This window comes from Corapipo altera, unplaced genomic scaffold (assembly GCF_003945725.1).
Source record: "Corapipo altera isolate COAL_440 unplaced genomic scaffold, ASM394572v1 71, whole genome shotgun sequence".
In the NCBI taxonomy this organism is placed as follows: Eukaryota; Metazoa; Chordata; class Aves; order Passeriformes; family Pipridae; genus Corapipo; species Corapipo altera.
The window spans coordinates 5,751,985-5,772,068 of NW_020884916.1; the positions used below are offsets into that span (position 1 = coordinate 5,751,985).

The following is a 20,084-nucleotide window of genomic DNA, read 5'->3' on the forward strand; positions in this document are numbered from 1 at the left end:
TGCTTGAGAGGGCTCCAAATAAACAAATAAAGCCAGTGCCTCATTAGCATGCAAATCTATTCAAGCCCCCATTTCAATCTGAATTCTGTGCATACGATCAGAGTGCAAAATGCAAATTATACAAATGCACCCATAGAAAGAAAGAGGCAGGAACTCTGCACAAAGGGATTAGGGCCAGGCTACTTCCCTCAGAAGATTGCAGGGCCTGGGGGGCTCCTGGCTGGGAGGATCCTGGAATGGCCACCAGTCCCACTGCCCTGAGCTGTGCTCCAAAGTGCTTTGGAAAACACTGTGACTCTGGCTCTGGAGTGACAACTTGTTTGGAACAGGGAGGGAAGAACAAGGAGGCAGGAGGGGAGGATGGACAAACAGAGACCAAGAGGCAAGGAGGGGTGCTAAAGTCTCAGCAGTCACAGACAGGGCCCTCCCCAAGGGATCAGCACTAATTCAGACCGGCTTGAGGGGGCAAATATGCCTCTCATTCTCCTCCAGCAGCCCCCAAAAAGGCAGCATTAACCAGTGTCTCATCAGCACTGAGCAGGTCACCTACCAAGCCAGGGACATGGGCCAGCTCAAGGTGGGTCTGGAGCACCAGAGACCATCAGGAAGAGGGTCACCACCACTGTCCAGCCCCTCAGCTCAGTGACAAGGGAGGTGATGCTGCCCCAGTCTTGAAAGGCTTCACCTCTCCTTCCATGGAGATTTGGCTGGGAAAGGTCTGCAAGGTACAGGAGGAAAGACAAAAGCCCAGCTTGGAAGGTCCCCTGCAGCCCCAGGCCAGCTGAAGGGACCCCAGTGCTCCTGATTTTGGCTAAGGAAGGCTCTGAGCTCTGCTCCAGCACAAGCCCCAAGTATTTTCTCCAGGCTGGCAGGCCCAGCAGCCCCATGGCACGGGAGATGCTGCTCCCATGGGACCCAGAGCCTGGGCAGGGCAGGGGGGGCTGTGTGTGCCTGCTGCTCCATCCTACGTGTGAGAAATCCTCAACCCACCATTATCGTATTACATTTTCATTTTAAAGTAAATATCTGTTTTCAATTAGTACTCACTGTGAGGGGGCATGCATCACTGAGAACACTTATTTCTCTTCCTTTCATTATTAGATTAGAACTCGCTCAGGTTTAACTCCATTTACCGGCGGCACACACCGAGCTGCTCTGCAGACACTAATCCACCTCCCACTTCCACCCCCTGAAAGGTCCCAGCCCCAGCTCCAAATCAAGCTGTGACATGATCCTGCTGCAGCTCTTCCCAACCTCCCAGAGCCCACCCATCTATTCCCTGCAGGCCCTTCCTCCAGGCTGTTAAATTCCCACTGTTTTTCCTTCGTGGCACAAAATCTGACCCCCTCGTCACAATGTCTGTGTAGGAACCCACCTGGACTTCCCCAGGGTTACATAAAGGGAATGAAACTTGGAGCAGAGAGTTACCCAAAACCTTACAAATAAAACCAAAAGCATGGAGGATCAACCATAGATGGTGTTCCACCTGCTCATTCCTTTGTGGGTAAGAGCATCACTTGGCTACCCACCATTCTTCCCAAGTCTCCCAACCTCCTCACCTCCCTCCCAGTCAGGAAAGCCCTTCCTCCCAGTGAGATCACCCCAAGCACACCCTGGCCCTGCCTGCTCAGCCCTCTGCTCAGCACTCAGAGCATAATGGTACCGTTATCCTTTGCTCATTATGCCTGGTTTTTATTAGCAGGCCTCATTAAGTTAAGAAGCCTCTGTAATTTAACTGCGTCCCTCGGTCTCCGCACGGGGGCTCCAGCTGGGCCTGTCGTCAATCACTTTATTAAAAACACAGGACAAAAATTGCCATTACACCCGTTATTGCCCATCAATCTCTTCAATTGCCTCTTAGGTCCTTTCTTTACCTGCTCAATGCACCAGTGCCAGATGGATATCAGTGGCACCCTTAAAGTCTTCCCATAGTTTCCAGCAATTATCAGCTGATTTTAAGGTGCTTTCAGAGAGGAGCAAGTGAGGCAGTTGCTGGCACTCGATGTCCTCACGGTGCACAGGAAACAGGTAATGAAAACATGCAACCAGACCAAGAGAAATAAACTGTGTTAGACAATAAAACGTAATTTTATCAAACCTAACACAAGGTGCTTTACAGACACACAGATCAGCTTAACACTGGTTTAGAATTAAATATACTGTGACAAATTGGCACGTTGTGAGAGCCACCACGGCGAGGCCAAAGGCAAGAAGAGACCTGCAACCCATTTCCAAACCCCAAAGAACAAGCAGTCGACAGTCCAATGGTTTCTACAGCAGCTTCCCAGCATCCCCTCATCCCCCACAGTGACCTCACCATCCCTGGGGCACACAAAACCCTTCCTGAGCTCCAGGTTCACATTTCAGATATCAAAACCACAGTATTTTTGGCAAGTCCACTTCAAAGCCTTCAATCCATAATTCTTGGATGCTTCCTGCTTTTCAACAAGTTTCAAAAGTTCAACTTTTCTTCCTGATTTTGCACCAGATGCTCCCGCTGGGACGACAACTCGGATCTGCTCGAGTCAGCAGCAACTTGCACGGGTTAAGAGCACTACACAGACCTCTGCCTGTGCCTGGGAGAAAGCCAAACCACAGGGAGAAACCTGCCTGCTGCAGGGAAAACTCAGCCTGCTGGGGGAAAGGTTTGCTACAACCCTAAAGACGTGGGCAAGGGACACTTGGCAACTGCACAGGTCCTTTTTTGTGAGGTATTTATTGCACTCTTATCCCCTCTCCTCCCCACCATCCCCTGCTCAGCCCCAGGGAAAACCAGCCTTCCCTGGTTAGCACTTCCCTTCCTGGTTTGCTTCATCACAGAAAGGGTGGGAAAAGGCAATTCTGGGAGCTCACAGGTGGCACAGGAACTGCCCAGGTGTCACAGACACCACCTGGAGCAGTCAGCACTGCTGGGTGAGAGGTGCCAGCTCTTTAAAAGCCAAGGCATCCTTAGGAGGAGGTGGGCATGGAGGGGGGCAGTCCAGGCCTCTCCAGCCAGCCCACGTGATGCAAGAGAGCTTTGAAGATTTCCAAGGGCGTCGTGTTCCCCAGTTTATCACAAGTGTCCATCTTAAACCAATATTATCATTTTAAGCATGACAGGAGCAAGAGGGATGTTCAGAAAGCACTGCTGCTGCAGGAGATAGACACTCACAGGGGACACAGAGGAAAACAGACCCCTCAGACTCACAATCCTGACACACACTCAGCCCAGGGCCTGTCTGACAGCAGAGACAGTCACACTGCTCTGGCCTTGACAGCAAAAGGCACTTCTGCTCTGCCAGAGGTTCCTCCTGCTGCCCTTTCCAAGCCCATCTCCACCTGGGTGGTGCCAAACCCCAACACTGCCACACCAGGGAAGGGGAATGGACATTTCCAAGCGGTAGCAGGTGACAGAGCAAGCCATCAGCCCTTAAAGAGCTTCCTCCAGTCACTGTCAGCCCAAACACATCCCAGGGTGGGGCGAAGAGCAGCCAGGTGAGAGGATGCCCACCCCAATACCCAAACCACAACACACAAAGCCTGTACCACCAAGTAGAAGAGCTCAGATCTTCCACCTGGCCAAAGCAAGAGCAGATCACCACAGCCAGGATGTGGGGCTGGACTGGGACAACTTCAGGCGTGCAGAGACCAAGCTGGACCACAGAGGTTGTCTAAGCTGCACCTCAGAGCTGGGTTTAGGCACATAAAGCCTACAGGGCTGAAGATGTTTCCCCTGGTCTCTGGTGGGGAGCTCCTGAGCAGGGAATACCAGCAGGGTTGTCTTCCAGGTACAGAAAGACGACACCTGTCTTGATGTTCCCTGGCAATTCCCATTATTATAAGGGCAAATAAAGGAAATCACAAAGAATCTCTCATCAGCCAGTAAGTCAAGCTCCAGCTTAGACAGAAGGAGTTAATTTACAGCCACTCAAAGCTTTGATATCTTAAACCTCTTCGGTGTCTGGACAAGATGAGAAATAAGCACAGACAGTGTCAGACTCTGTGATGGGGAGGACAAAACACTGCAAACAGCTGTGCCTAATTTTAGCATCTGTTGGTTCTGTTTCTTCAGCACTTGTGGCTGGGGGGGAGGTGGGGGCTGGCCCTGTCACTCCCAGCTTAATAAAGCCAGAAGGGAAAGAGAGGAGTGTTAAATCACACTCCAGGGATTTGCCCGTGGGATAGAGTGGGAAACAGCCTGATAAGGCACCACCAACCAGGAATGGCAGCCATTCCCTGCTGAGGGTTATCCCACACCCTGCAAGGATGCACAGGGGGCTCCCCAGCTCCGTGAGCTCCTTAGGGGTGTTTGTCAATGAGGGGGCACAAAGCAGTGGGGCAGACACTGCCCTACCTCCTCCTCCCACACCCTCACCCTCCCTGCTCTCTGAGCCCATGGCATTCACACCACTGCATGCTGAGACCTTCCTGGAGATGTGTCCAAGCAGGTCGTGGGTGCCCACTGCTCCTCAGGAGAAGGGTGGCAGCTCCAGGGGGCTCCCAGCTCTTCCCCCTATGCCAGCACTCGAGCCACCTCTCCGCAGCACAGCAGAGGGAACGGCCTCTGCTGAATCCCAAGGCCCGGGCTGGGTGCTCCCTGGGTGCTCCCTGGGTGCTCCCAGGCTCCCCGCAGCGCCGGAGCCCAGCAGGTCACCTTGGCCCTCTCCCCAGGAGCGCGACACTGGCAGGTGGGAGCAGAGCTCGGCTCCATGCGAGCGCTGCTGCTGCCACCGCCAGGCTGAACGGGAAAAGTGAGGATGGAACCTGCGCTGGCTCTGCCAGGTGACCCGCCTTGGATCCCAAACACTCGGGGATTCCTTCCCCTGCGCGCCCCCGGCGCTCTGCTCCCCGAGGCTGAGTGACTGGGACACTCCCCGTGCCCTCGAGCTGCTCCTCCCGCGCTGGGAACGCGCAGCCCAAGGACCTGGACTCCTTGGGAAAGCTCCGGCTGCTCCCCGGGGCTGCCGGGATGCGATTGGGATGCTCTGCTCAAGTCACCTGGAACAGCAACGGCCAGGCTTTAAAACCCACACTCTGCAGGGTCCCGAGCCCACGCAGAGCCGAGGCAGCCACAGACACCAGAGGAGCTGATAAGGCTCATCTGCCTGCTAACGATTCTGTCTCCTGTCATTCTTGTGCAGCTGGGGACAAGTGGCTGCAGTCAGCGACTTGCCAGCTGGGGGGAAAGCAGCAGTTTTGCATCGTTGGGAATGGAAACACATCCAGCTCCCCAGATTTTCTCTCCTTGCTGGCAGAACTTGTCATGGGCTGACCAACACAGCACCAAGTGACGCCTCAGGGTGACAGGTGAGGATGCAAAGCGAGGGGTGGTAAAGAGAAGGGTTTTCCTGCAGACACTGAGAGAAGGATTCCGGCTCCACTGCCTCAGCAACACCTCAGTGTGCTGCTGGGTTTAAATCCCTCTGTGGGAGCCAGAGGCTTCTTTGTTGGGCAGAGAGAAGCTCTCCCCCACACACCTGAAGGCAGAGCAGCCAGAGGTGACCATCTCCCTTCATCACCTTCAGGCCCATCAGCTCTACCAGCACAGACCAACATCACTCCCTGAGTTTGGGAGTGATCACCTCTGGCTTTGGGAATCCTTGAGCTGCAGGTGAGCTCAGGGCTCACAGACAGCTCTGGAAGCACAACCTGCTCCTCCCCACAGGGCAGGGACAGCTGAGCCTCACTCCTTGGCCTCACCACCTGCAGCCAAGCACCTCCCAGTTTGCACTGGAAAAGGCAGAGGCAGATCCATCAGATCTTCCCATGGGTGGCCTGGGAAGATCTGCAGGAAGGTGCTGCTCACCCTGAGCCAGCAACTTCACCAGCTCAAGCCAACACTGGCTGAGTCAAGTCTTCATCTTTGGGTTGCAGCCAGTGGCAGAGAAAGAGCAGCCCTGTTATTCCAGAGGGAAGTTCCATGTATCCCTTTGTACCTCACGCCATAGAATCAGAATGCTTTGGGTTGGAAGGGGCCTTAAAAATCATCCTGCTGCCACGGGCAGAGTTGCTCAGGGCCTCATCCAACCTGGCCTTGACACTTCCAGGGATGGGGCAGCCACAGCTCTTCTGTGCCAGGGCCTCCCCACCCTCACAGCCAGGAATTTCCTCCCAGCCTCAGCTACCCCATGCACCTTACAGGTGCTTCTGCACCCCCATCTCAACATCCCCTCCATCCAAAGCAGCTCCTTCCATCCCGCTTTTTTCCACAGAGACTCACAAAATCCCTGCTGTTGTTCCTGCAGCACTGGCCATTATGCAAGTTAGGCTGTCTTAACTTGCTGCTGAGCATACAAGTGGGGCTGACATTTATTTAATCCTCACAGTAATGTTGACTGTGTACTTACTGAAACACCTCATGCTTATGGAAGACATTTGTTTCCAAGCAGCTTATGCTAAATTGCAGTGATATAAAGGAAACACTTATCCAATATTGACATTCCCTGACTGGCAGCATACTGCTGGAATACTCATTTATGCTGGGGGTGGGAGGGGGATGGGACAACGGGGACCTGAGGAGGATTCAGGCCCTCCATGTCTGATCTTTTAACAAGTCAGGCAATTTTAAGTTTTAAGGAGCGAATATCTGCCCAAAATGCAAGGTAGGACGCCAAACCCAGTGGCTTCTCCCACTCACTCCCTGCTAATATTGGACCCACAGCACAAAGCTTTGATCCTTCATCCATGAGGAAGCTGGAGAAAGTTCATCCCTTGCACCATCGGGGCGTATTTCATCTGGAGTCAGCGAGGTTCCTCCTGCCTGCAGCACGTCCTGCTGGGCAGGGAGCTCCTGAGAAAAACCACATCACTGAACATTTTCTGTGTTTCTATTGCCCTCTCACGAAATTGGGGTTGCTCACCCCGAATGCTCCTGAAACGTTCAGCCTTGAGGTGCTGCAGCATCCGAGCAGAGCCCGGCCCAGCCAGGCAGGGTGTTCCCCACGAGCCTTGGCCACATCCCAGATTGGAAGTGACAGCAACAGACCCAGGAACATAAATCCACCAGCTCTTAAGAGGTGAATCAGCCACCACATGACCACATACATGGGAGACCTGCGCAGCAATTCCACCCAACACAAAGTAATTGGAAACAAAAGAAAGCATCTATTATCCGAGCTGAAACTCTGCATCAATGGTTAATGAGCAGCAGTTATGGCAAAGCCCTCAAAACCCAATTACATCCTGCTCCACCCTGAAATGCAGCAGACCCAAGGCTCACTGAGGCTTTTGTTTCGAGTGGGGGCGTTGAATGAACACATTAAGACAAGATCTTATCCCCAAGTTAGCATCTGAATTTAACAATGCGAGTGTTCCACCTCCTACTCCTCCAGCATGTGACACCGAGCGAGGCAGGACGCCCAGAGCCCATCGCTCACAGCGCACTAAAAGCACATTTAGATTTTAAGCTGTTTAATGCAACTCGGTAAAAGGAAGAGCCATGTAACAGCCAAGTGACCTCCAGCTCCTTCTGCTCCACTTTGGAGGCTGCTGCTGCCACCAGGGAAAGGCAAACACTGAGCGTGGGTCTTGCCAGCCAGGCAATGAATAAACAGGCTGGGCGATACTCAAAGGGCACATTGAACCAGGACATCTGTTAGGCCACCGTTTCCAAGGCCAAACCCCAGCGTTTGCTCTGTCCTACCACAAGGCACGATTCAGAAATGGATATTTTCCTCTTCCCCCTTCTGGCAGTCTGGCCTGCAGACGTGCCCTGAGGTGCAGTGAAACAGAGGAAGGGGAAAAGGAAACCCAGGAGTTTTGAGAAGCATCAGGACCCTTCTACTCAAAGACTAGCACAGGGTTTCAACTTCATTTCTTCCCAGCCAAGAAATCCCACACATTTACTGGTACCTTTGATTCCCACAGCCCTGCAAGGGCTGGGACAAGAGCCAGCCCTGAAGGCAGGGCTGAGACCCCTGAAACACTCACAGCTCCAGCAAACGCCTTAAATCTCAGCAAGGAAGAGACTGATTTACAACCAATTTGTTTCACTGCCTATTGATTTATAAAATAAGCTTGTACACGGTCACTGTGGCTCTGTTGCTCTCTTTGGCCAGAAGTAGCTCTCAATGCAGTCAAAGGAAAGACTTGTATTGCTCCTGAACAGAAGATAAATTAGGGCCTTCAGCAATTGTTGGTATAAACTTGCTGGTCTTTAAAATAAATAAATAAATAAATAAATAAATAAGAGCTGTTTAATCCTGCTGGAAGGATCCTGAAAGTGATGCAAAGCCAATTCTCCAGCAGCATTTCCATAAAGCCCCTCCACCCAGCATGCTGAGGAGCTGAGAGCGCTGCACAAACTTGCAAAGCTGATCATTAAATCAGAGGTTTGAAGCAGCCACACTCTCCATCACACACTGCTCACAGGAAAACAGTTTATTCAAAAGCCCTTGATCCTCAGCCAGCTCACAACCTGAGGGGCACATTGGCCTCTCCCCCCTTTATTTACAGCTACACAAGAAAGAAGAGCACGGAGCTGTTTTATCCTAACATTTGCAGTCCAGCTACAGAGAGGCTGGGAGCTGGTGACACGTGGTGCTGGGAACCTGGCAGGGATTTCTGGGCACGTTTCTACTCCAGTTGGTGTCCCCTAAAACCACAGGAAAGCACAAAGCAATCGACATCTGCCCGAGATGTGCTGTGCATAAACTGCCCAGGCACCTCTGCCCGACCTTGGACGGGGGAGAGGCTGCTGGGGAAGCAGGAGGAACAGCTGCCCTGCCCTCCTCCCTCTGGCAAAGGGCACCTGGACAGGCCCCCAGCTCCTCCCTCTTGTTCTTTTCTAAGAACTGAAACCTTGCAAGAAACGTGGTTTGAGCAAAGTCACCTGTGGGATGACTGTGGGAGGTACAGGTGGGAGATGGGGAAGCAAGAAGAACCTAAATTGTGTTAGAACAGGGTTGGAGGAGGCAATCCTGCTCTGTTCCTCTGGGATAGCACACACTGCACAACACCAGCTCTAACTTGAGGCTCATTTGAGTTTCCCTCCCGTGCAGCCCAGCTGTGAACACACTGCCCCCTGCCAAACCTGCCCCACCTCACAAAGCACCTCCCCAAACCACTGCTGTCTTCATTCAACCATTTTCAGTTCACAGAATCATAGAATATCGTGATTTGGAACATCCTGGGCTCCAGGAGCTCTTCCTTGGTTAATTTTTAAAGCCCATTGGTGATTTCACTGCTTGTGCTTCCTGAGCAGCTCCCCAGCACTGACTCTCTCCTGGGTTTAGGAACCAGCCCAATGCCCTTCCCTTGCAAAGCTGCTCTTCCCTATACATGGCAGGAGGAATTCACTTGGAAGAGGGATCACAACCATGGATTTCCAGGCTTCTCATCAACAGGCTGGTGGTTGTCAGACACAGAGATCACCAAGTGCCCCTTGCAGCCACCAGCCCTTGTGCTCACACCCCCCAGCACCCCATAATGTCACATTTTTGCTCCCTGTCACCCATTAACATCCCCCAGGATGTGAAAGTCCTCTTCTCCTGGTCATAACCAGTGCTGGTGGGTGGAACTGGGCTGGTTTCCCTCATGGGAATAATATCACCCTTCTCCACCTGGGGGCTGAGGACAAGCCAGTGGGAAGTTGAGCCACTGCTGCTAATAACGGGCCCCTCTGACAGAAGATTGCAGAGCATTTGCTTCCAGGGAGGAACCAAGTGAACTGTGAAGGAGAAAAACATACCCTGCAACACCCAGAGAACTCGGTATTCATCACCCTGAGGGAAAGCAAACATGCCTTTGGAAAGAGAGCCCCAGACAGGCAGAAATCTTCCCATCCAAGGTAAATTTCAGATCCTGCCAAACCCACCGAGGTTGGTAGAGCACAGGCCAGCCAGAGGAGGAGGTGGCTGTAGGTGCATCTTCAGTGGTGCTCCCCCCACAGCTGGGACACCTTCCCCCGTGGCTCCCAGCCTCCCCCAGTTTGGCTGGCACTGGAGCAGAGGAGAGGAGGGTGAGCTTTTCAGCAGGCAGAAGCAAAGGCAGCCGCTTTCATGGCAGCATCAAGTGCTTCCCACCGAGGGGCACCCACACCTTGTCTCCGCAGGAGGCAAATTGTGCTGTGACTTCCTCCCCCCTTCCCCAGCACTTGGTCTGGCAGCTCCCAGGGGGTGGAAGAGGGAGCAGCACCAGGGGAAAAGCAGCCCTGAAACACTGACCTCATGATTGCCACGAAGAGAAAGCACAGGCTCTTGAAGACCATTTGCGAGGCAGAGAGACAAGAGATGCTCAAGGGAAGGCAATTTGTTCTCTCGGGAAGGGGCTGTGGGAGGAATCCTCCTCCAGGCTGAGCCTGTGTGTGCCCAGGTGCAGCTCAGCCCCAAACAGGAGCAACAAGCAGCTTCCTCCTCCTGCAAGCTCCACTGGGAGCCCAAGTTCCAGGCTGCATGCTTTGCAGGAACAGCAGGATACCAGGATGCCCAGGAAGTACAAACCCAAGGGCACAGGTGTACAGATCCAGTGATGGAAAATGCCCTTTTGCTGAGGCTTTGGATAAGGAGGGTTTTTTTTAAAAAAGTGTCCAGCCCGCAGATCCCAAGCTGGGTTTTCAGCAGAGGTGATCCTCCCATCTCTGCTGCCCTTGGCTTGGGGGAGTTTAATTATGGTAAATCCCTTCAAGCCACTTTGGCAAGAAAACACAGCCCTGCCTGCTCCCTGTCCACAGACAGGAGCCACTGAATCTCCTGTGGGGCAGAGTCAAGTGACTTCAGTTGTTCCTCGAAGTGAGTTTTGGCCCACCAGCTGACTCCAGGGCAAGGCATGGCTGCCCTCTGCGTGCACACACAGCATCCTGTCCCCAGAGCCTTGGGGACACCTTTGCATATGGACACCAATGCCACCACCTCTGGCCACCCCACCACCACCACAGTGGCTGCTCCAGGGGAGGCAAACACAACATGTGCTGGAAAATCGGCTTCAGTACCTACATCCAGGCCCTTCCTCCCCCAGAGCACCGTGTGGCTGAAGGAATCCTTTGCATGAAATCCTGTTAGGGATCCTTTGCACGGTTTCACCCCAACGGGAAAAGCCCCGACGCTGCCGGGAGCCCCTTTCTTATGCACCGAGAGCAGCAATTCCATAGAAATGCACTTGGCTCATTCTATGGGAGAAAAGAGCCGAGCAAAGGCTCTGCAAGGCGCTGTCTGTGCCTCGGAACCCGGCATGAATAAGCAAGGTACCAGCTGCACACTCCTGACCGTGCAGGCAGCAGACACAGCAGCCGAGCCCAGGAGCCACCGCGGCTCCCGGAGCCCAACGCTGCTAAAAAGTGAATTGGCCCTTCTTAAAATAATGGCTGCGAGAGGGGAGGGAAACAAAACAAATCCCTGCTGCATCCCAGACACAAACTTCTCCGCTAGGAAAATGCCATTTGACCCGGTGTGCGGGAGCAGGAGGGAGGTGAAGGCCGGGATCAGCTCCCAGAGCTGCTCTCCCCGGCCCCGCCGCTGCTCTGCTCTACCAGGGACAGCTCGAGTTTGTTCAGCCAGAAACCTCTCGGAGGACACAGAGGGTTTCTTTTGTGCAGCAGCGAAGGCGAACGCAAACACAGCTTTCTCCCTGAAGGAATATTAGCACAAGCAGAGAGCGAAGGGAAGAGAGAAGGGGAAGGGAGGACGGCGTGGGAGCCCAGCATCACATCCGAGCCGGGGAAAAGAGGGAAGGACAAGCAGAAGCGCAGCCACCTCCAAACACGGCGTCCCTGCTCGGGGAATAGGGCGAAACACAGCGTATGGTGGGGGATGTTCAGCAATAATGTCTGGCTGAGCAAAAAACCAGCTGCCCGTGGAGAAGCACTACTCTCTCCAAAAGTTTTATCCTTCATTTAATCAACAGATGGACTGGCTGCGTGGGTTTGGGGTTTTTTTATCTTTTTTTTTTTTTTTTTAAAGCATCCCCAAGCCGTACCCTCACAAAAGCCGGCGTGGGGACCACGGCGCCGTGACACAGATGGTGTTTGACACCGGCGCTGGGAGGGGATGAGCAGCAGAGGAGCGAAGCCGGGGTCTGGCTGCAGCTCAGCGTCCTCCACAGGTGACAGCCAGCCCAGGGACCGGGAACACGGCAGCGCCTCAAACCCGGCTTCCCCCAGCACACCCCCTCCCCAAATCCACCTTTATGCGTTATTTTTTGGGGGGATCAAGCAGGTAGTAAAGTTGCAGGGGCGAATCCCTGCGCATTCCCACGCTCCTGCCTCCCTCCCGTGCGCCGGGGAGGTGGGACCCGGCCGTGCCACCCCCGCGGGGTGCCCACCTCCCCCGGGCTGGCTGCATTGGCAGCAACTCTTCTTCCCCTCACCTCCCCAGGAGCAAATCGCTCCCCACCCCGGCTGCACAACCGCAGGCTCCCGTGCCCGGGCTGGAGCCGCTGCCGCCGGTCCGAGCGGCTCCTCCGCTGCCACCGACACGGAGCATCCATCGCCCCCCGCACCGGGGGAAGCACCGGGGGGCGAGGGGGTGTCTGGGGGGGCTGTTGCTCAGCACAGCCGTGTTTACACGCCAACACCACCTCATTACCGGAGCCGAAGCGGCAGCGCGCATTTGCATGCTAAAGATTTTGCCTTTTTTTTTTTTTTTGAGAGAGAGAGAAAATAAGGTAAAGCCGCCTCGCCGGGAGATGCACGAAAAACTCTGCAATCCTCCCCGTCTGCCCCCCTCCTCCTCCCCTCGCCAAAACCACGCGCGGCCCCCGCACCCCACCGCGACCCCCCGACCCGGGGGGACCCCCGGGCTCCTGTCGGAAACTCCGGCGCGGCGCCGGCTCCTACCGTGGCTGAGCAGGAAGCAGGCGAGGAGGAGGAGGAGGAGGTCTGCCTGGAAAGCGCTCATTCCTCAGGGTGGGCTCGGCGCCGGGGGTCGGGGGGCTCCGCTGCCGCTGCCGGCGGGGGCTTCAGGCCGCCGCCCGCCGGCTCCGCTCGCCCGGCTCCGGCTCCATCGCCGCCCCCCCAGCTCCTCCCTCCCTCCCCCGGCAGCGCTGCCTTCACTGGCGGAGCCTCGGCGGCGCAGCCCGGCTTTTGGAGAGCGGGGGGGGAAAGGGGAGGGAGGGAAAGTGCCGGGGAAGGGGGAGTAACTTGCGCGCAGCCGGGGGACGGCGATGGCTCAGCCCGCGGGGTGGGGGAGGATTTGTACAACCCCCCCTCCCCAACCCCCCAAAGGCTGGTGCGCGGCCGGAGAGGGTGGAGGGGGTTAAGGTGGGATGGGGGGGTCGGAGCTGCTCCTGCCTCGGTTGCAGGGAAGGAAGGGATGCTGCCCCCTTTCCCCCCTCCCGGTGCTGCCCCCACCCCGAGGGGGCACATAAAGCAGGAGCTCAAACATTTGCGTGGCTTTAACCCCCCATCTCTAAATTTGAAGGAGGTGCTGCCCATCAACCACGACACCCACCTGCCTCTGGGGCAGGGGAGGGGGGTGGCAGCCAGAGCCTTACCCTGAAATACTCTGGGTATCCCCAAAATCCCGGGGAAAGGTGGGGGGAGTAAAAAAAATGTGCCTCCCCCGGGATAAGTTGCACCTTCACACAAATCCAGAGGGAGCTGGAGATGGGGGGCTCTAGAAGACACCCTTATTTTCCCCAGGAGGGGGGCAGTGGCTCCTCACACCTCCAGAAAATCCCACATTGGAGCTGAGAGTGAAAAAAACCCGCACACAAACCGTAAAAAAACCCCAAATAAAGATTTGGTGGGGGGACCCTCTGCAAACGCTTCCCGCTGCCATTTTGCAGGGCTGAGGCATCCCTTGAGAGGGCAGGGGGCAAAAGGACCATTTCTCCCCTTTAATCACCATTTTTATCCTTTGTGGGTGTTTTCTTTCTTTAATTTCCTTTTTACCCAGTGAGAGTTTGGGGGCAGAGCAGAGGTGTCCAAAAATCAAAATAAAGCAGTGAAATCATTGCTTACCACCACACTTCTCATGGCCACGGAGGCCAGAGCCTCCCTCATCACCGAGTCTAAGGGGCATGTGGGGATGGTTGAGCTCAATTATTAAACCAAAATTAGAAAGTAATTACAGCTGTGGACTCTAATTACTGAAAGGTGAACTTAAAAAAAAAGGCTGCACAGCTTTTCCTGCTGCTTTGGGGGCTCCTGTTTGCCTCGGTGGGGCCACAGCTACACGTGGCTACCAAACTATGACTACCAGCCCTGGTTTAGCTAAAAAAAAAAAAAAAAGGATAACTTTCCCAAAGACACTTGTGCTAACAAGCTAAAGTGATGCCAGGTGGGTTAAACCTGGCTTAGGAGCAGCGATGAGCTGAGTTTTATTGATTGAAACCCAAGCACCGCACGCAGGCTCTGCTCTCAGCGGAGGAGTGGAGTCACCCTGGAAATAAAGAGCTTTTATTATTATTTTTAGCTGGCATCCCTAAGGAAATAAAGCTGATTTGATTTTTGTCCAGGGGATGCAGGTTTGCTCATCCCTGCCTGCTCGTGTACCTGCAAGAAAAAGGTGCCAAAGTGGGGCTGAATCCTCGGAGCTGCCCCATCCCTCGTTTTTCCTCGCCAGGGGCCGGTGGCAGTGCTGGGGTGTATTTTCCAGCAGCACATCCTTCCACCCCAACCCTTGGCGGGGTTTTGGCAGTGGCTCCGACCCGGGTGATGTTTCCCTGCCTGCCCTGCCAGGCACGTTACAGGTGGTGTATTTTTCCCGGCAGCGGCGCTGATTTAAGATGTGCGTGGAATAAAATGCTCCCTGCCTGATTTCAGTGGGAATTAGATTTCTAAATAATTCCCAGGCTCTCCCTGTTGTGTTTCAGTTTATTCTGCAAAATGTTGTTTGCTTGCAGACTAGGGGTACTAATGTATATTAAGGCTGCTACACAAGTCAGGCTTTCCTGTGAAGCTTCAAAACACCATTAACATTTGCATGGCAATTCTTCTCTTCCTTTCACAAAAAATATTATTCCTTGCCTGCCTTAAAACCTGCAGAATTTTGAACTTCCAGCAATTGAGAATAGTTTTCTCTTTTTTTTTTCTTCCCCCCCCCTTTCTCCTTCCCAGTGAAAACATTTCAGCTGGAAAATTCTCATCATTGCAACACTGACCTTTGCAAAGGGCTTTAAATCCTTGAGTGGAAGTAGCATGTAAGTGCAAAGTTTTATTAACTGATTACCTCTGTGGTTTCGACTACATTGGTAGTCAAATTTGATTTAGAGGACTAGGCATGGGGAAAAAAATCAGTTTTCTGACATAATTTTGGCTTTGCTGCAGCCTGAGCATCGTCCTGCAAGAGCAGCTTCCCTCCACCTGCTCAATTCCAGGAGACCAACTCGAGTGCAAACTGATTATTAGATGCTCCTCTCGGATATCTCATTTAAATCTGCTCTGCTTTGTGGAAGGAAATGAATCATTGCAATTAAAGAGCTGAGAAAATCACGGCGCTGGGTGAGACGGCCTTTGGGGAGGAACATCAGCCAGTGCCGAGCGGATCCGCCCCCGGGACGGGGCTGGGGTTGCAGGTGGAAACCTCCCCCTGGGTCCCTGTGCATCCCCCTGCCCCCGGAGCTTGGCTTTAGTGGGACCATATCCGTGTCTCCCCATGGAATTTGGGGTTGCACACCTGCCCCGTGTGGCAAAAAGCAATTTTAGGAGCTGGGAAGAGCAGCTGCTAACCCCCTCCCTTCCCTCTGAACCTCAGCAGGGTTAAACCAGGTACAATCCTCTTCCCCCCCCCCCCCATCCCCCTTTTTTTTTTATATTCCACGTTGACAAGTGCATTAGACATGAAACACCACAGCAATGAAAGCCCAGACTTTCCTTGTGCCTTTGACTCTCTTACTTCCAGGCTATTGACTGAGAAGTATTTACAGGGAAGTGCAAGAAACAAAATGTTCTGAAAGGCTGCAGCAAAATGGAAGGGGAAAAAAAATAGAGAATAATATAAAACATGTAAGCAGCTTGATCAAAATGAAGCAATATTGACAGAAAATGGAGTTTTAAGCAGCGGGACAACAGCAACTCAGATGGATTTCATTCCTGGGGTATTACAACGCTAAGCCAAGCACCTGGAAGGGAGAGAGAGAGAGGAAAATAATCACACATTTCCCTGGTTCATAAAACCTTTTCCCTGTCGTTTAAAAATGCATATGACAAGTGAAAGCTGTGCAGGGTCCTGCTGTAAAAACACGGAGCTGGCACTCAGAGGTTTTCCCTGCTCCTGCTGCAGAGCTTGGGGAAACACATCCCCCAGTGCCTCCCCCTCTGAGGGATCTGCTCACCTTCCTCACCTGGGGGCAACACAAAGGCTTCAAAGCATGAGCTGTCTCCTAATTGGAAAGCAATTTGTTTGGATAATGGGATGGAGGAAGGAGCAGTTGTCCCTCTCAATAATGGGAGTGACCCTCCACATAATCCAGCTCTGTGGGGCCTCACTGCAGGTCCCAGGCCCAGAGGTCTCCTGGAGATGCCAAGGGATATCCTTGGAGATGGCAGGATGCACTGAAGCCATTCTGAGGCTTTGGGGAGATATTCAGAACCCTGTTCTTCCCACCAGCAAACCAGGGGCGTTGGGGCAGGACTCAGATCTCCCACCACCTTCCTGGGATGCTCCCTCAGGAAACACAGGGACACTTTTCCTTTGGCCCCGGGTTGGCACGGCTGCCACTGCTTTTCCCTGCAGAAGTGAAGGCAGCTGCCTTCCAAAATCCCCCAGTCCCACCAGCTCCTCTGCCGGGGACATGAGGAGGGGGTGAGTGTCCCAGCTCTCACACTGCCTCTCTTCCCAGTGCCACCCCAGCCAAAAATGCCAGTCCCTTTCCACACCTCCCACCGGATCCCCTTTGAAAGCAGCCCCGGCTGAAGCCAGGGAAGCAGATCAGGGGGGAGGGCCTGGGCTCTCTTTCTCCTTGTCTCCTTTCTCTCCCAGCTCCATGGACAGCTGCCAAACCCCCTCAGCCTGTGGCACTTGATAAAGCTCTTGGACAGCAGGTCTGGGAGCAATCTGGGCAGAGATAGGCAGGGCCTGGGAACAGCCACAGTGAGGGGAGAAAGAAGCTTTGAGGGTCAAAACCAAAAAATAAAAGCGCTCTGGTGACATTTTGGATTCAGGTGTGGATGGCTTGGCTTTCTCTGCCAACTTGGCACCCTCTTTGCCTTAGGGGAGCTGGTGGGAGCAGCCCCTGGGAAGGCTGAAGCCGGGTGTCAGGGAGCACCTCTCTGCCTGCACCACCAGTGCTGAGTGATGCCCTCAGGGCTGGAACAGTGTCTGGTTAACACAGGGTCCTCACCAAATCCCCCCTGCCCCTACCTAGGATGGGGCAAAGGGACCTGGAGGTCCTGGGTGAGGGCAAATTGAACATGGGATGGAGTCAGCAGTGCCCTGGCAGCCCAAAGTCCGGGGGGGCATCAGGCAAAGCATGGCCAGGTGAGGGAGGGGATTGTCCCTCTGCTCTGACCTGGGGTGGCCTCACCTGCAATACTGGAGCAGTTTGGGCAACACAAGATAAGAAAGATCTAAAGCTGTTGGAGAGAGTCCAAAGGAGGGTACAAAGATGGTGAAGGGTCTGGAGAGACCATAGGAGAGGGGCTGAGGGCACTTGGCACTTCAGCCTGGAGGAGACTGGGGGGAGACTCGGTGGGAGCTGCAGCTCCTCCCGAGGGGCAGCTCCAATCTCTGCTCTGAGTGAGCAGGGACAGCACGCAGGGAATGGCTGGAGCTGTGCCAGGGAGGTTTAGGTTGGATCTCAGCAAAAGGTTCTTCCCCCAGAGGCTGGTTGGGTACTGCCCAGGCTCCCCAGGGCAGTGGGCACAGCCCCAAGGCTGCCAGAGCTCCAGGAGGGTTTGGACAACACTCTCAGGGCCAGGGTGGGGTTGTTGGGGTGTCTGTACAGGACCAGGGGATGGACTCGATCCTTGAGAGTCCCTTCCCACTCAGGATATTCTGAGATCCATGGATTCCTCCCATGGTTTCCCCCCACCCTGCCCAGTGCTCACAGCCAGGGGCCATCACAGCTCTCGCCATGGCTCGAGGAGGCAAAGGTGGCCAAGCCCCACCACCATCTGGGTCTTCTCCAGGCCCTTCCCACCTTCATCAAGATCAGACCCCCCCCATTCCCTGGATGCTTTGGTGCCTCCTTTCACACAGGTCTTTCATTGCAGAGCTATTTGAACACAGTGCTTTGCACTCAGCTGGTTCTCTGCTCTCCTGTCAGCGGGTGCTGTCACTCGAGGGTCAAACAGCCCGGCTGGACCTGCTGCAGTTTTGGGCACAGATGGGCTGGATGTGCCTCAGCCTGGCTCTGGAGTTGGGATTTATGGGGCACCAGGGCAGTGAAGGGGGATGGCTCCCAAACCCTGGGGGGAAGCTCCACAAGGTGTTTGCTGGGCTCGAGAGAGAATTGTCACCATGAGAGAACTTCTTGGTGTGGACAGGTCCAGGGAGCACCAGCCAACCTGCAACATTTTCAGCTCCTGTTTTGCTGCCCAGATGTGCCCAGATGTGTTTGGGAATTGTTTCTCTGTCTTGCTGATGCTACAGTAGAACTGGGGCTGGATTTCACCCTCCATGCCCCACCCCTGACATCTGGGCACTAAAAACCCATTAAAACTCTGCATTGGGGTGTTATTTGTGTGTCTGAACACGACAAACACTGGACTCCTTTAGTGCTTGCTAAGAATCACCCTCTGATCCTGACTTTTTCCCGGTCCCACAAAACTTTCTCAGGTCAACAGGGACCTTGGAGGGAAGGCAGGAGCTCCACAGCTCCTCCCGTGGCCGCAAGAGAGGAACTGGCTGCAGGGAAACGCGATGGGAAGGATGTGATGAGGCCGCTGGACTCTGTCCTCAGCACCAGCTTTTAATGTCATCCGAGGGGATTTTTCACCCCACAGGCTCCCTGTGAAACCCGCCTTGGACTTTTTTGCTGAAGGAAATAAAAACTGGTTCGATGTAGAAAATCATAAACGAGCTGTAAAGGGTTAAATGGAGCATTTGTATAAAAACAATGAATCCCATTTTTGCTTGATTGTCACTTTAATTAGGCCCATGTCCTTTTGCTGCCACTGCAATCAGATTGGGGGAGAATGGGAAGCTTCCACACCGCTATATTTATCTCAAGATTACAAGATTTCCTTTTTTTTTTTTTTTTTTTAAATGCAAAGTGAAGGGAAAAAAAAAAAAGAAAACCTGCTCCTTTATAGACGTGGCAAAGGAATGATATTATTTAGGGCTTGCAGAAAGTGTGGCTTCCTGATTGCAGCACAAGAATTAATCTTATTATGTTAACAAGGGATTGTTATGCTAAGGAGAGAAGGGGGAAGAAAAGTTCTGTCTCCCAAGTGTGGCAGGAGCAAGGCCAGGACTGTGCAGGCTCCAGAGCTGGCCTTGGATTTTAGAGCTCCAGCAAAAAAAGCAAAAAGCCAAAAGTCCTTGTGGGTTTTACAAGGCAATTTCCTGCTTTTCCTTCTGGCAGTTTTACAGGTTGTAACTCGGGAGTCTCCCGAGGCTGGTTGTGGATAATCCCCCCGGGAAATGCTGAGCCCGGATCACGCTGCTCCTGCCTAAGTCAGAGCTACAGCCTAACATTTAAACCGAGGCGAGCAGAGACTTTAAAATGAGCCTGAGCTGGGTTTTACACCCAGACAGATGAAAGACAACTCCAAGCCCAGCAGAGGGGAGGGAAATGGGACGCTGGAGATTCCCAGTTCCCGACCTCCTTGGGAAATGGTTTTCTTTGTTGGAGAGAAGGGTCATAGGAAAAAAAACATTACTGAGAAAAAAATAACGATTCTGCACCGCTTTTGGTGCTTTCAGGGGTCAAAAGGAAAACCTCTGGGTAACCCTGCAGCTCCTTCCCCTCCTGCCGTGCCCTGAATCCCCAAAATCTACAGGATAAGGGGAAAACCAGCCAGCAACACGTGCTGCCATCCTCCCTCCCTGCCATCCTCCCTCCCTGCCCCCCTCCCTCCCTGCCATCCTCCCTCCCTCCCTGCCATCCTCCCTCCCTGCCATCCTCCCTCCCTCCCTGCCATCCTCCCTCCCTCCCATCCTCCCTCCCTGCCCCCCTCCCTCCCTGCCATCCTCCCTCCCTCCCTGCCATCCTCCCTCCCTGCCATCCTCCCTCCCTCCCTGCCATCCTCCCTCCCTCCCATCCTCCCTCCCTGCCCCCCCCCC

General features: G+C 53.9%; 1 protein-coding gene across 3 annotated transcripts in view; it reads right to left on the bottom strand.

The window, feature by feature from the left end:
- Nucleotides 1-12,891, bottom strand: part of KIRREL3 (kirre like nephrin family adhesion molecule 3) — a 357,949-nt gene extending 345,058 nt beyond the window's left edge. For all 3 annotated transcript variants that reach the window (XM_027655693.1, XM_027655692.1, XM_027655691.1), the window contains exon 1: nt 12,752-12,891. In XM_027655693.1, coding sequence (XP_027511494.1) covers nt 12,752-12,812 — 61 coding nt within the window. In that variant the 5' untranslated portion in view covers nt 12,813-12,891. The remainder of the gene's footprint in view (nt 1-12,751) is intronic.
- Nucleotides 12,892-20,084: the final 7,193 nt, after the last annotated feature.